This window comes from Trachurus trachurus (assembly GCF_905171665.1).
Source record: "Trachurus trachurus genome assembly, chromosome: 19".
NCBI classification, from domain to species: domain Eukaryota; kingdom Metazoa; phylum Chordata; class Actinopteri; order Carangiformes; family Carangidae; genus Trachurus; species Trachurus trachurus.
Window position 1 is genome coordinate 13,182,737 of NC_139913.1, and position 17,012 is coordinate 13,199,748.

Consider the following 17,012-nt stretch of genomic DNA (forward strand, 5'->3'; position numbering starts at 1 on the left):
TTCTAAAAGTAGCTTGCACCGACAATTAAAGATAATGAACCTACTCCTAACATTATAGGGATTATGGCAATGGGCCAATTTGCCAAAATGTTGAACTATCCCTTTAAATAGCCTTCAAAAAGTGACATTTACACTATATGTCCCCTTTAATGTTCCATGTATTATTATGCATGTCCCACTCACCTGGTGGTAGCTGTTGTAGTCCATGTTTCCAGGTAAGGGGAAGCCGGGCGCCAGGCTCAGCTCTCCCTCCATCATCTCCGGCTTGATAAACTCCTCCAGGTAGGTCCGACACAGGCGGCGGTCCCAGTCGTCTGTGATGTGACCCCCGTACATGATCTCACCGAACAGGTAGCGCAGGTCATCGTACGGCACCTGGAGATTAGAAGTGGGAGGGGATTGGCAGCCTGTGGTGTGCTCGGCCCGAGGTCGTGTGTGTTTAGATTTCCAATTAAGGCGGGCTTTGTAATCCTTCGCGCGCGGATAAAAGAGAAAACACAGACGTGTACCTTAGGATTGGCCTCCAGGTAGTTGTAGAGGACGTTGATGGAGATGGTGAGGTCTCCGGTGTTAAAGGGGTACGATCTGTTCCAGCCTTGAGGACCGAACTTCCTCCTCTCCGCCACCACGGCGTGGAAATAGCACAGAGCGAACAAAATGCTCTTGAACTCGTTCTCCCGCGCGCACATCTCCAGAGTGTCCTGGAAAAACAGAAACACACAGACACCGTGTTACAGGTAAAAAGTTGTGGCACTCGGTCCTGTGATGTGTTTTATTTTGTTACATCTCCAATGGTGCAGTGCACTTACACACAAACGCACAAAATGAGATGACTACTGTAGATGGCAATAAACCCAAAGATGAGATTCCCTTTTAATTGTCACAACTTGTCAGATGCTCTCAGCCTCCAACCGTCTCTGGGGCTCATTATTCCAGACAGGCAAATAAAAAAACTGGATGTAAATGGCATTGTAATCTCTGGGGGGAGAGGCGGTTAAATAAGCATGCCAATAACCCCCGTGAAAATAGGAAGGCTAAATTCTCTTTATTTCAGCATGTGTTATTGTGAGAGCGGCGGTGAAGGCCTCTCACTCTCCTGGCTGCACGGCCCTGGGGAGCTGACTCCTGTGATGCACACACACACGCACACACAAGTACAGTGCAGACTGACTGCCACACACACACACACACACACACTCTTTCGGAGGTTTAGTTAATATTCCACACAGTACCCCTCTGCTCAAAACAGCTGAATGATGCAGAGCCTCCCTATTCATGACCTGTGGACTGGAGAGAAACGACATGCAGAGAGAAAGACACTTAGCATCTATGAATGAATGTGTTCCTGACAGATGTTTGAGATTAGAGTCTGAACGACCACGACGTTTGAGTCTATAACGCCTATTTCACAACAGCATTATCAGGGTTCCCACTCTTTCCTTGAAATCATTTTCCAGGACATTTTCAGCTACTACAGTCTGACAGACATTAGTTTTTACTCCACCCACTGATTCATCCCCTGTCCCTTTCATGCTTTGGAGAAGTGTTCTTTTCGACAATGGTACTTTATTTTATACATTTAATCAGTTTGTTTCTATGTTTATTCCTCTCTCTCATTCTCTCTCCCAGGAATCTGATTTAAAGGACAATTCCGGGCAAATTCAACTCGGGGGGGTCGATGCGGGGACAGACACACAACTACCGCAAAACAGGAGCAATTAAACTGAAAATCTTCAGATTCCTTCTTTTAGATCTAAAATGATAGGAAAATACAGCCCCAAGTTGAATTTCCCCTGAATTGTCCAGTGTATGGCTCTAATTTACGAAATAATCTCTTAAATACTGAGAAATTATGACGAATTCATCATAGAACAGCACACACTTGCAATCCTTAGCAGGGTCTGAAAAAGTCAAATAGAGATCTGGTAGCTGATGTCCTGATGTTATAAATAACTTTCCAGGACATTTGACTTTTTTTTCCTTCTCATTTTCCATGTGTTTTCCAATAAATTGGTCAACTTAATACCACTGTAAAAAAAAAACTAAAAAACCCTCATGCAAGACATTTACATCAACCCAGGAGGCTCTGCGGTGTAGCTTTCTGGGGTGGGGGTGGGGGGCAGTGGAGCTGTACACATCTCCCACTGAAAAGGTCAAGAGGAAAGAAACTGTCATTTCTCTGGCTTAGCGTTGGCTTTAGCCGAGCGGGTGGGCTATTACAGAGAGTTAGCCTTACATTGATTAGCTTTCACTGAGTACACATGACTGGAATATTTTCCTCCACGGTTTCCTCAGTGGGATCCCCCCCCGCCCCCACCCCACAGCTCTCTGCATAAGGCGAGGCTCGCGGGCACGCAGCACTTATCAGGCAGATAGGCATCGGCAAACGAAGGGATGGTGGAAATGGAGCGGGAGGAAGCCGAGCACTCAGGTAACGGCGTGGAGGAAGATGCACCGGCGGGGTAATGGTGAGGCTTAGACAGAGATGGGGAGCTGATAAGGTAAAGAAAGGGCCACTGCGGCGCATTGATGCATTCTGAGCGGAGCGGGCCGCACCGGCCGCGATATTGTCTGGCCGCTCGCTGATAACACACACACACACACAGAAAAAACAAAAAACAAACAAACAAACAAAAAAAAACAGGTTGAATTGACTTTGTTATGAGCTCCGTCCTCAGGTAACACCTCCATCTTCCTGCAGATTATAACCACACAAACTTTTAGCGTTAGCATGTGCGCTGTTCACATCTGCCCCCACCCCCCACCCCACGGGTCAGAGGCAATTCCAGGGCGACCGCAGCCATCTGCCAGCTGCCATATTCCTGCAAATTGGCAACTTGATGAGAAATCTGGAGCAAAAAAATGGCATGTGTTGTTTTCAACTGCTGCTAACAGCAGAGAGGAGGAAGTTACAGTAGCATGTATCAACGTGAAGAGGATACTTTCACGTATCTAAGATGCTTATTACTGTAAAGTGGTGACATCATCCTCCACTACTTGGTGTAATTGGGATCAATTCCTATTAAAGGGATAGTTACATTTTTTTTGAAGTGGGGTTGTATGAGCTACAAATGCCCATTGAGTACACTAGATGCAGTAGAAAGGTCTCTGGCCCCCCCCATTGAGAAACACTAGCGCATTGCACTGCACAAACAGGCAACACACTGTTGGGGGACAATTAATCAGCGTATTTTCACCACCTACTAGAAGTCCCGCCTCAAAATAATACACCAGTTCAAGAGTAGGATCTACAGTAAAAATGTACAATGCATCAGCTGGTCGAAAAACGTTTTATTTATTTATCTGGAACTAACCAACTGTGTGGAGGAGTACCGAGGAGTACTGAGTGAGTTGGGTAGTTCCAGATAAAAAAACTTTTTCCGACCAGCTGATACATTGAAAATGTTTACTTTAGATCGTACTCTTGAACTGGTGTATTGTTTTGAGACGGACTTCTCATAGGCGGTGAAAATACCCTGATTCATTGTCCCTCATTGACAACAGTGTACTACCTGTGTCTCTGTGCAGTGCGATGCACCGGTGTTTCTCAGTGGGGGAGAGCAGAGACCTTTCTACAGCATCTAGTGTACTTAATGGGCATTTGTAGCTCATACAACCCTCCTTCAAAAAAAGCTGAACTATCCCTTTAAGTTTGGAAAATGAAATAGATTTTTTCTCCTTTGGTTTATGATTCAAAGTGAATAGATTTCATTTTCATTTTCCTTTAAACTCTTTATATATAAAGACTCTGATTAAAATCTAGTTTTCTCATCCACATGATGCTTTGTTATTTAATACAAAACCTAAGATGATGTAAGTATCACCACCATGGCTGAGTGTTTCCACCTTGAACTGCAGTGAATCAATGACAGTCTCATAAAAAACAAAGTCAGGGCTCGATCTCACTGCTGCAAAGTGTGTGACACAAGTGTCTTTGTTCATTTCAGAGCGGCATGGTTGACATTTTCCTGTTCAGATCACTGTGCACAAAATGTTTTTGAACCTCGACACCACCCTGTCCCTGAGCTCTGCCAGCAGTTCTCTCCACCTTTTGGCTTCTGCTGTTATCTGCACTGTCAGCTGTGAGGCCGCACAGCAGGGGTCACCAACTATATTTGTCGTAGGGCCAGAATTTTTCTTGACAGACACCTTGGAGGCCAGACATTTAAAAAAAGAAAGAAATTAAATTCACATTTTGGCCTAAAAATTTAGTTTTTGATATTTACCTTTTTGATATTCCATTTTTTCTTGCAGAACTGAAGGCATTTTAGCCTTTGCCAGTCAGGCTCCTATCACCAATACCACAGCTACTCATGATGACAATGTATTTTCTTTTTGATCCTCACAATTTCAGAATCCGTGGGCCGGACTGGCAGGTTCAGCGGGCCGGATTTGGCCCCCGAGCCGCCGGTTGATGATCACTTCCTTAAAGTATGTAGACAGGTGTGTACAGCATGTGTACAGTAAAGGTCTAGAAACATCTGATACAGAGAAATGATGAAACCACAGCTGAGTTTCATGTGTAGCACAGAATCTCAACACGGATGTCAGTCCGTTTAACTTTTTAATAGTTTTCTTTTAGTCTTTAAAGCAGAAGTGAGTGATATATTTGTGTTAATATAAGTCTTAAATAGTTATATCTTCCGACAACAATCACTTACATAGAGTGTTTGGACTGAAACACGGGTCTCTCAGTCCCTCTGCTCTGCTCTGAGCCGAAGAGAAAACATTTATCGTATCCTACAGTTTTTATCCAATGAGGAGAGAGAACGGCATGCAGGGCTGTGTGTGCAGCCAAGGAACGCCGTGAATGTGGTGACGTAGCGACGAGGACTGTTATGGTGCGTTCAAGGAAACTCGTATTTTTCCGACCGTGAAGTGGTACCAGTTCGATCTGGTACGAGTTCACCGGTCGGAAGTTACGTGTAGGAGCCATATTTGTGCTTTTATTTTGGTGTTTGTACTTGGCGGGTTTTATTGTGGTAACTCCCGGTGACACCGGAAGTGCATGATGCACTACGGGTCACGGGGGGTTATTTAAACCGTGGACAATCAGCCTACAGGTGTGCTGGTCGAAGGCATACAGTTTTGACCGTGTCTTTATGTGCTTTCGTGTCCCATCCGCCAAGGTATGTTATAATAAATGTGTGTTTTAGCACAAACCCTCGCCTTGGGCACCTTTTGTTGTTTGCTGCACTAGCACGCGTCCGAACACTGGAGACCAGCAACCGTGCCCTCTTATAGGGAAAAGAAGGGCACGTACATTACGAGTGGCCGTTATAGTGACTTTCACCGGTAAAACAGGTCGGAAAAACACGAGTGGGTTGCCTGGAACGCTACAAAGTCGTAAGTTGTGACTTGAAGCTGTAATTTACGATTTCAAAAGCCTGCCTGGAACGCAGCATTAGCGAAAACGACCGGATCACTCACTTCTGCTTTAAGAAATGAAGGGTTCTAATCAATTTTGGGCTCAGCAGAGAAACAGGGTATTATAATAATCTATCAAGGTTTCAGAAAGTACTCTGAGCCCTTCACACTTAATGTAAATTCTCTTTTTAAATGATAAACTTGCCATTTTTGCACATCAATCTTCTCTTGATATCCCAACATGACAGAGTGAAAGTGCCTAGGGTCATTGTTATGCTGAAAGGTGAACTGTCACTCCATCTCAGGTCACGAGCACTGAATCGTGATGCAGCCTCCACCACGCTACACTTCATCTTTTGCCTTTAAATGTCATTTGACAAACTCCAGTGGGCTGTAATGTACCACTTACACTTTTATTCACTGTGGAGTCTGTCTCTCTGACACAAAGGTCTTAATCTTGTGGCAAGTTCTCTGCTGGACGTCTGAACCTCTGTTGGAGTGGTCATCGGGTTTGTGGTCAGTTACACATAAAACCAACAGCAGAAGAAAATCCAAACTGCAGACTGAGAACACTCCTCCTGCAGCTTTGGAGACTGTTTGAAACATTTGCTCTGTTCATGGTGGAGGTCTGCACATACCAACCTCCATGTCTTGGTTTTCATGTGAGTGAATTATGGGCTGAGCCTCTCTAGACTGAGTCAAATCAATTCAGTTTGACTCCAGTCAAGTTCTTAACTCCCAGACAAAGTGTCTGAATACTAATAAGACATGATGGTTTTTGAATTTTAATGAATTTCTGAAAACCTGTTTTCATCAAGTCATTATTATTGAAAGTGAGGGTGTCTAAAGAACACTGTGCTTCATAGATGTTATATAATATCTAGATATAAAATAGACTGTATAAGCATCATATAATCAGATCAGCTACAGATTTATGTTTTTTAGTGGTTGAGTTGAGGCTGGTTTTTAAGATGCAGGGGAACGAGCTGTAAACACCTGTTATCACCCACTGAAGCAGCTGAGCAGACAGACTCACATAGTTAACCGACTTTATTCACATTGATGTTAAACATCACTGAAATTTCAAGTTTTACATTATTTGAGGTTGTCTGTTAATACAAAATGACAGACAACCTGATCTGATTTCATGAGCTCATGTCAAATGTCAAATATTCCTAAATCCCCTCCTCTTGATTTGTCAGACTGTTTGGAAATTGGTGGCATCTTTCAGAAAAATGCTTCTCAGATTATTGGAAGAGGGGAACACACTACACACATAAAACCCAAGACAAATAATGATGTGTATGTACAGTATATGTATATTATTTTGTTCTTTTCCACCACAAAAGAATGCACTACTCGAAGCTGACATCAGAGTTTTGTTCTTTCTTTTTAGAGTAAAATACTAATGTCCTAATCAGTGTATCCTCTCCATGCTTACTGAACACTTATGTGAGACGGCTTCTGCTCTGTGTCCATGTGGAGAAACGAACTGGACAAGTGGAACAAAAAGGACTGAAATGTTTCTAAACCCTGGATCTAGCTCTGTCTCTTAATATGTACAAATATTGCCATTGTGATTCATCCACCTCTGCTTATTTTCTCTTGCCTGTCTTTTTTTCTCTCTCTCTCTTTTCTTTCTTTGTATACTGTAAAAAAAACAAAAAAACATCTGACATCAGACCTCAGAGTCTTACCTGGGTGAAGTTGTCCAGGGCCTTGTGCAGGTTTGCGTGCATCCCTGTGGGTGGCTCATTGGTGATCTTGATGGAGTTCTCCAGGATGCCCTGTGGGATGATGTGTCCCTCGGGGGTGGACGAGGGCTCGGCGCTGACGAACACCCTGAAGTTCTGGTGGCTGCCCTCCGCGTGCTGCTCCAGAAGTTTCTCCAAAGTGCCGAGCCAGCGGGCCACCAGGTGGATGTTCTGCAGGGAAACAGGAAAACATTGCAGGTTATTGGTTGGTGGATGGGCCAGTTGTTCATTTTCCTGTGTGAGGTCAGAGAGCCTGATCTATACCCAGATAATGTTTTCTGTTGGATATCTGTGAAAGTCGGGGCTTTGGATAACACATAATAGCTTAATTATGTACTTGATGCTGGAATCGCCTGTATAATTTATTTTTGTAATGACAACTAGCAAAAAGGAGCAATTAAAATGTTGCATACTCTCCTCTCTTCACTCTGACTTTGATGTGGCACCAAATTAAATGGTACACAGCACTTGAAACCCATTTCCAGGTTGCTGACATTAAGGGGCCGTTCTCCGGCGGAACTTCAGACTGACTTTTCTGCACATTCATCTCTGGGCGCTGCGCGGACAGCGCGGCTGACTTGTACTATCACACAAGCATGGATGAGCTCAATTTTCCATCTCAACTGTCCTGACACTTACAGGATATCCTGTGAATGATAAGAGTCAGCCAAGCCCCCCCACACATCTCACCATGCAGCACTGCCCATTCCCTAAATCTAATTACAGCACTAATAACTCCAGTCATTAATTCATAAGCCTCTTTACTTTCTCATTTCCCTCTGCTCTCCATATTTAATCTTCCTTGTGATGGCTGGAGTTAGAGCTCTTTCCGTACGACGGGACACGACGGAGAGGAACGTCAGTTTTTTGGAAGAGTTGTTGAGTGAGGAAAAAAAAAAAAAGGGGAGAAAAAAGTTTCACGTTGTGTGACAGAGAAGTCTGGGAGCCGAGAGAGGGATAAGTTAGTTTGCCTCTCGATGCCTTTGAGAGTAATGAATAGTATACAAATTAAAAGTCTGAATTCAAGTGCTTTTTCATCAAGCCACAGTACAAGCCTTCCTCTTGGCATGTGAATACTTTGGCAATAAAGGGAGCCAACAGAAGTGAGAGACTGCCTCAGAACTTGTCACTGTAATGAAACCATTCATCCTCTGGGCTGCAGGGGGAGAAGGGGGGGTGAGAGAGAGAGAAAGACAGACCAGCAGGCCGACAGACAAACAAACAAGACAGAGGAGCAGCCACTACTTTATGGCTTTTTAATTAACTTTCAGGTGCAACATTTTTTTGTTTCCTCAACGTCTTCTTGATAAGGGCCTTCCAGCCCCTGCGATGATGGCACTGATACTACATCAAAGAGTCACCTATTTACATAATAATATGAAAGTTGAATCTAAAACCCATTAGAAGACACCACTGGCAAGGTCTTTGATGCATTGCTATCAAACACAACCTGAGGGAGAGCACAATGGCTCACCCGGCTGCCTATCATGCGCGCGGCTCCGACAATGGCGGACAATAAACACATGCAGGTGCACGCACACAATGCTTTTCCCCCCTCCGCGCGCTCAAAAACACATTCGTCAAGGAGCGGCGTGGAGGACAGCTGCACAGCTGGGCTCCGGCTCCGAGGAGGAGGCGGCACCCGCAGTGGAGAGGCAGTCAGACTCCAGACTGATGCTGGAACACAGGGAACAGGACTGAGGCGCTGACAGCGTGACAGACTGCTGAGTACAGGTTTAAAAATACTGTGGATAAATATGCAGGAGACAGTTTGTGTTTCTGTCCCTAATAGTCAGCTAACTGCAGGAATTATGTGTAAAAAAATATATATAACTGAGGGAGTTTTGGTAGAAGTCACCGCATGAGGTGAAATTCTTGAAGGTGAACCATAAGGACAAAGATAAGAAACTATAGAAGGTCTGTTTTGACTTGAGAAAAGTATCTGTCAGTTTTTCTCAGTCGCACAATTGAAACATCACTCACCAATCTTCATGCAATTCTCATTCCACTGTGTTTATTCCAACTTGTTCATGTGTCAAACCTGCAAAGTCAGTCAATCACTTAAACACTGTCACCAGTCAATTCAAACTTTTCTCCAGCTTCAAGACTCAGACAGCAAATGGCTTGATAAAAACCTGACTGATCTGCAAAATATCTATCCATCCATCAATCCATCTTTCCAACCATCCATCCCTCCCTCCATCCATCCATCCATCCATCCATCCATCCATCCATCCATCCATCCATCCATCCATCCATCCATCCATCCATCCATCCATCCATCCAATCCAGGAAAAACTATAATGAGCAATAAGTTGCTCTGTTTCAGCGCTGCATCAGTGTTTAGTGTGAACACATGAACCTCTCAGCAGATCACTGTAAGAAAATGTACAAGTTTGTGGAGGACAGAAGAGCTTAAATTAAAATAAAAAAGTTGTTTGCCGTTTGATATAAATGCTGGAGTCGTGTTTTTACTGTGTGATATTTCCACTGTAGTGTTTTTCATTTTGAGTTAGAAAATGCGTGAAAGTAGTTCAGTGTTTGTAAAACTGTCTATCAACTATATAAGATGAACCATTCTGAGAACTGCTGTAAATTGTAATGATGTGTCTGATGCAAGACTTGCATGAAAGTGACTTGGTAAAACTATAAAGTAACTCATAATATGAGTGAGTATAATATAATACTATAAAATATTACTGAAACTGGAAATTACAGTTGGGAAAATACTTCCTCCTAGTTCACAGCTGTAGTAAAGAGTCTAAACTGTTGGAGATGTTAGTTGTACACAGCAGGATAATTCACCTCAGATTAACAGATGAAAAACAGTCTTGATCTTCTCACTGTGGCTGAGACTCAATTTATTCCTTGTTGTCCTTGTAGGTTCAAAATCTCTTCATCAATAGTTAAACTGAATCTTGTCCAACTCTCAGTGTAAGATTTCAGAAAAGGAGGAACGCATGAATCATTAAAGTTCCAAAAGACGAGCAAAGCTCTCTGGCTCTTCCCCTCACAGTGAAGTGAAGAGAGGACATTGAGACGGAGCTTTTTTTCCCCATCAAACTGTCTCTGCTGCTCTCTGCAATCCGCCCTGCCACCGGCTGCAAATGGGCTGGCTTTGGCAGTAAATACGCCAAGTGCCTGGTGAGTTTAGGCCACTTGATTGCCCCCCCTGCCTGGCCGAGGTGGGATATTCAACTCCAATCTGAGCGATTGATTGCCTCTCCACCCCCACCCCCCGTCCGTCCATCCCAATGGGCCACTTTCAGACTTTCTGCATCTCTGTCTCCCAGGCCCATCTGAGCCCAGGCTGCCGTTCTGTATAATTACCCCTCAGCCGAAAGGGACCGCTGACCTGGCCCTCCGCTGATGGGAGCCGGGCCCGGCAGAGGCAGAGGAGAGGTGTAGTGTAGTGCGGCGTAGGTAGGAGGAGGAAGGAAGGGAGGGAGGAGGGACATACGCTGCACGAAAAATGATAAATAAGTTACGTAGCAGAATGAGAAGGTGGGAAGAGGAACAGAAGAGAGACGATGGAGCGTTATATCAGGAAAAAAGAGACTGTTGGTAAAAAACAGGAGAGAGATGAGAATGTGATACGTCCCCTCCCCTCTGGTTTCTCCCCCGCCGGTGCCATGGGGGTGGCTCACAGCAGGCAGACCAACGGACAGCCGATGATAAAGCGAGTGGGAGGTTTGTTGCCAGGGGGACAAGGTCTTTTTAAGCCCATCGATTGGGATTCTTATGCAAAGGTAATTAAACAACTGCTTGTCTGTGCTACCCTGAGTCTTCAGCTAGAGAGAGACGCCTCTCTCTTCCTCCTCTCTGTCTCTCTCTCCTTTTCTTTTTGAATTTCTACCAGCTGTGTGAATTAAAAGAAAAGGGTGTCCCGCAGTGGCCCGGTCTGCGGTTCATATCTGTCGATACTCCCCGCCCATTAAAATTCCACCAAGGTTTCCACTTAAAATGCAAACGCCAGCCTTGCCCTCCAGATAAGAGGAGAACAGACACGGCGGCTGTAGATATTGTACTGTATAATGCCACTGCCCTTTCACTTAGGAAATTTCCGCAGAAAATTAAATTCGCTTTTCAATGCAGACGGAACCTGGGAGGAAAGCAAACACCCCACTCAGTGTGCAGTAAAGAACACTGTGATGCTACAACCCACACTCCTTCACAACACACACAGATAGAGGACATGCTCCTGAATGGAAAATCACTGACACAGACGAACCTGGTATCCATTTTACAGAACGTATAGTAGTTTCTTTTTTATTTGTATATATTTAGCCACTTTATAGATTTCATTTCATACATCTTACAGTGGCATGCAAAAGTTTGGGCACCCCTGGTCAAAATGTCTTTTAATGTGAGCAGTTAAATGGAAGATGAAATGATTTCCAAAAGGCATAAAGTTAAACATGAAACACTCTATTGCAATATTTGAAGTCTCTTATTTTTGTTTTCAACAGTTTTAGGCCCTGTTTACACGACAACGCTCACGGGTGAAAACGACAAAATATTTCATCGGATGTGCCTTTCGTTTTGACAGCGACTGCAAAAAAGTGAAACCACCCTCCAGAGTGGAAATCCACCATCACGTTCCCGTCTAACAGTGCGTTCACACCGGGCGTGAAAAATTCACCTCGCGCCCGGTGTGAACGCACTGTAAAGGGTAAAAACACAAAAGTCTGCTCCAATCTGCTCACGTCGCGTACTCGTTTACGTCACAGGCATGAGCCAGCACAGGAAAATAACAAGCATGTCAGATTCTACAAACTTTTGCTTCACCATATGCATGCAGATTTCCCCCCAAAAAACGCTTGTCCAAACACGGAATAAAAAGTGAGAACGTAGCGCCACTTTTGTGTTTCCGTTTCCCTGTAAACATAGTCTTAGCAGCCTGCAAAAGAATAGAAAACCCAGGAGACTTGAGCTCTCAGATAACTTTGACCAAGGTATCAGACAAGATATTTACTATTTACACTCTGTGATAGTTTCCAAAGGGGGAGCTACTAGCTACTAACTATGCAGGGGGCCCAGACCTTTGCTTTTCCTTTTCTGTTTTGAAAGATGAAAATTAAAAAATATATACATTGTTTAAAATGTAAATGTGTCATCTGTAACTTAATGTCTTTTGGAGATCATTTCATCTTCCACTTGCTGAACTGTTCACATTAACGGAATTTTTTGACCAGGGGTGCCCAAACTTTTGCATGCCACTGTATCTCGTTCAAATACCAACCAACCTACCTGCAACTTTCTATGACAACAAATGTGTCGCGTGGGCTCTTTCCTCTGCATTGTATTTGACACCACAGTGGGATATTTTGGTCTGTGTCTGTACAGTGTGTGCTGTGTGTGTACGGGTGTACTGTACCTGTAATATGACCCAGTGGCCGTTCTTAGCTGCCAGATCCAGGGCTTGTTCAGCTATAATCTCCTGACCTTGACCCAGAGAGACATTATGGAAATTCTTGTTGTCAAACGTGTAGCCCAGCTTCTTCCCTGGAGGAAAACACACACACACACACATCATTTCACACAAAACACCTTCCTGACACACTGTTTAACACATGGACCTCTAACAGTTATTTTATCCCGCTGGGAGAGAAGAAGAGCCAACAACCAGGAGCTATGACAAAGAGACTGATTAAAGGTATATTAAATAAATTAAGTAATAACAATAAGTACAAAAAAATCAAAACACATCCAAGAGTCACAGTGGTTCAGAGTGTGGGAGAGTGAACGACTTAATGAGATCGCAGATATTCAGCGAGTCGGCCTTTCTCGAGACCCGCCATTGAGATTCCATTCAAACGGTACAATTACTTGTCTGTTTCATTAACACTCCAACCTGAAAGGAGGCAGATAGCGAGGGTCTGTTTCAGGGATATTAGTCCCCTGCAGAGCATACAAAATCACATCATCTATCTAATGAGAATCTAACTGAAGCCTAATACCAATGAGAAAGCCAATAATCGCAGCTGTAATAGAAAAGCACCTCCTTCTGGTTCAGGCTGCTCCTCATCCCTCTGCAGCTTTGATGTGACTGACTACACTCAGAGAGAAGGTGCCGATAATCAATAATCACTCCTCTTCACAGCCACTTCAGTAGAAAGACTCCCAGGTGAGGATGGAGAGTTTCAGTGAAGGGTCAAAGGTTGGTCCACTTTAACACCTCCTGCTGCTTTCCAAGGCATTTAAAGCATTCACTCTATTACAGATACTAGAACTCCAGCTTCCATACACATCTGTGGTGTACAATCATTTTGTTTAAGATGGATTTTCAAAAAGTAAACAGAAACCGTAGGACATTAAAATCATGTATTGAGCAGAGTGCAGACCTCCAGCGAGGACAAACAACCCTACAGAGCCATTGATCTCAACACCATGACAACAAGGCTGGTTAATGTTCAGAAATGTTCAGCATCTGAGCTGATATTGATGCATTGTGTTTAATCCACTAGTTTTATTAGATAAGCTTGGGCCACAGACTTGAACTCTGAAATATCAGCAGAATTTTGGGATGTGCCACTGTGTCCACTGTTGCTCCATTAACCCACATTACAGGTTCATTCAGTACAAGGTGCTGCACAGACTGCATTACTCAAAAACAGAGCTAAATTGCATTTTTCCATCTGTGATCCCTGTTATGTGATAAGTGCCGTACTGCTGAGGGTTGTGTCTGTTCATTTCAAATTTCATTTTATAGCAATTATACACTTATACAAATATATTCATGGGTAGTATATTTAGATATTGCCAATAAACCTTGACAAATATTACACACTGGACCTTTAAACTTCATTTGTGAGCTCTGGCTCAAATGACGTTGGGTGCAAGGATGAGACATTCAGATTGTTCTGGAGAGGCAGTGGGATTAAATATATGTATTTTTTTCTTCCCGCTCCTTTTCAAATATGTTAACCAAGTTATCAAGTGTTTCATGTATTTATTTATTTTTGCTTTGTGTTTTCATTATCTCTAATTTTTATGATTATTTATTCTTTTTTTCCTCTGCTGTCACTATTTCTTCCAATATATTTGAAATAAACATAAACCAACCAAATGTGTTTGTGTAAACAGCCAATTTATAGAGTCATTGGATCGTGATCCTTGGTCATCATCTTTTGTTCACAGGCATTGATGAGACTTCCGCATTCAACACCTTAGGGATCAGATGACAAAGCACTTTTTGATCTGCGATGTCCAGATTATTTTCTGGGTCTGCACGATCTGCAAAATCTCAACATTAATATGTCAGAATGATTATATCAAGATCTAAACAGTACTTCCTGACAAACTGAGCAACATGGCAAAATATGCTGTATCCTGCAATAAAAAGTAAGGTGAAAAAATTGGCACCAGAATGTAAAAGGTTAATCTACGGATCATCCTCCATCTCTTCACAGATTTTCATGCAAATAAGCTCAGGACCTTTTAATCCTTAACTAACTAACTAACTAACAAACAGACAGACAGACACAGGTGAAAATAAACTCTCGTTTCCCGGAGCTGATTATGATGATGAATTACTTGAACACAAACTGTGCAGTGGTTGAAGCAGAAACACAGTGGAAACCTCCTGCCTCCAGTACAAACTGATACAATTCCCTGCCAGGTGAATATTTCATACAGCCGACTTCAAATACACACAGACTGAATCATTTGGCAGCAGATTCAAAAGTGTCAAGCTGCGATGGCGCCCTGTTCCAGGTCAGCGTGTTGGCATATGTTTGGTCAAACCTCCAAACAGCACGTCCTGCTGCCGTGCACATTATTCACACGGAAACGTAAAGTAACTCTCATACCGACGACATTTACTTTCCACGGCCCCTAATACAGCGCCGGTGTCATCTCATATTTTTCTGACCTTTAGTATAATCTCTTCAATCCAGCTCGAGCCTGTTGTGCATTGCCAGTGATAGCTGGTACGACAGCAGGGACACACAACAGATGTGTTGACTGTGTCTGACTGATAATCCTATGCAGAGGGAATCATGGATGCAGGTATGCAGTCACCTCATTTCAATGGGTCGCTCCAGGAAAACCCTGCATGTTCCCACGCCATAAAGAAACGGTGGATAAAGTGGAAATATGTCCATGATAAAAGCGGAGAACACTCTCCAAGGCTGAATTCTTACAGCTTATTAGAGATAAAAAAAAAAAAAACGAGCGAGGGCCTTACCATGTTTCTCCACATCCTTCAAAGGGTCAACTCCAGGAGAGAGGATGAAGAACATGGGCGTAGCTGGACTCGACTCTTCAAAGGAGACGGCGAAGTCCAGTGATCTGCCAATCACGTACTGGCTTCCCAGTTTCTCCTCTACAAAGTCTCTGCGGGGGTAGAATATGACTCAGTTCCCCTCAACACTTTTTATTATCTTTGACCGACAAGAACTCTAACAGTAGAATTCAGTAGCAGCGTGCAGCGGAGAGACGGCTGCTTATACCAGTCTGTTTCACCGCCAAATCCTTTTGGCCTTTCAAACATCGTCCTTTGTTCAGTGTTGTTCATGAAACTCCTCAGTCCTAAAATACATTTTTAATCTGATTGTTTAAAGATACATATAAATAATATTTGGAGGGATTATTCAATATTACAGTGAATCAAAAGCTTGAATGATTTTGCAGGCATATCACTGACCCTACACTATTGTATATGAATATAAAAATCTGATCAACTCATTTTACTGAATTATATAAAGATCTATTGCTTCACTGATATAAAGGCTGCTCATTGAAATACTTGGAAAATCTAAATTTCAACCCTGGACAATAAATAAAAAAAGCTAAAATAATATTTAACAATTTATTCGTACATAAAGTAAAAAGCAGATATTCTTGTTTTAACCCCTTTCTGGGATAAGACGGCACTGCAAGTGGGACAGCAAATCATTTGAAAAATTGTACAAGTTTGCTTTCAGTCCAGTCCTTCCTGTTCCACCATTATCAAAATAAAGAATAAGAAGTGCCCTGAGCATCACTTACCTTTGTATTCTTATAGGTTTGGTTGTTGACAACCAACATTTTGGTGATTTTTTAAACTGGTCCATGAGTTGGAGAAGATACTGTTGTGAAGGGAAGCGGCTAACACCTGGTAACCTTATATGCACTCATACATGAGATTAATAAGCAGCTCTGCTACACTGCAGTCCACATAAACAATGTGCAAATGCATAAATAAAAAGGTGGATGTTGGTCTGGCCCCAGTGGTTCACCTGGTCATGTCCCACAGGAGCTGAGGTAACATGGTGACACCTCTGCACCTCCACCGAGGTTAAACTACCTCTCCATCTCTCTCTCTTTCCCGTTTCTCACTCATCCATACGTTCCCTTCACAGCTGATTCAGTTCCTTTCCACACCTCAGGCCTTTTGTGTTTGTTGTGGTTTTATTTTCAATAAACCCATCAGCTGGCACCTTAACCCGACTCGCCCTCCCTCTTTGTGACACGTATCGAGCCACCGTTGTATCTTTGAAGCTGTGTAATTGCAGCTATTTCAGCGGCGAGCGGGTCATTCAGACGGCGAGCCAAAGGTTAAGCTGTTTCACCCTTCACCTTCCGTCCTTTTACGGCTCGCGCAGCAAAGGTCAAGCTGCGATCCCACCTCTCACCTGACGGCGTAGGTCATGCGATCGGGCCTCAGCGCCCTCATCATGCACAGCCTCTGCAGCGCGGTTTTGCTCTTCCACTCCTGGGGGAATTTCTCCTTTTCCGGACACTCGGACTCCACGAACTTCTTCCAGCGTTTGGCCGAACCTTCGATGTCTCTGTCCAGGTTTCGGAACTCGTCCATGGAGCACAGGGACTAGTGGAATGAGGAGAGGGAAAATGATTTACACTGGAGGGGGAAAAAAAACAAAAAAAAACACTGTGCTGCTACAGTAC

At 43.4% G+C, this 17,012-nt stretch overlaps 1 protein-coding gene across 3 annotated transcripts in view; it reads right to left on the reverse strand.

Annotated features, from left to right (window-relative positions):
* The window catches only part of dnah9 (dynein, axonemal, heavy chain 9), a gene marked incomplete at both ends in the record, with an annotated part of 177,490 nt that overhangs the window by 20,621 nt on the left and 139,857 nt on the right, over positions 1 to 17,012 (reverse strand). For all 3 annotated transcript variants that reach the window (XM_083994241.1, XM_083994240.1, XM_083994242.1), the window contains 6 exons: positions 184 to 375; positions 510 to 701; positions 7,065 to 7,292; positions 12,499 to 12,626; positions 15,310 to 15,458; positions 16,739 to 16,932. In XM_083994241.1, coding sequence (XP_083850367.1) covers positions 184 to 375; positions 510 to 701; positions 7,065 to 7,292; positions 12,499 to 12,626; positions 15,310 to 15,458; positions 16,739 to 16,932 — 1,083 coding nt within the window. The remainder of the gene's footprint in view (positions 1 to 183; positions 376 to 509; positions 702 to 7,064; positions 7,293 to 12,498; positions 12,627 to 15,309; positions 15,459 to 16,738; positions 16,933 to 17,012) is intronic.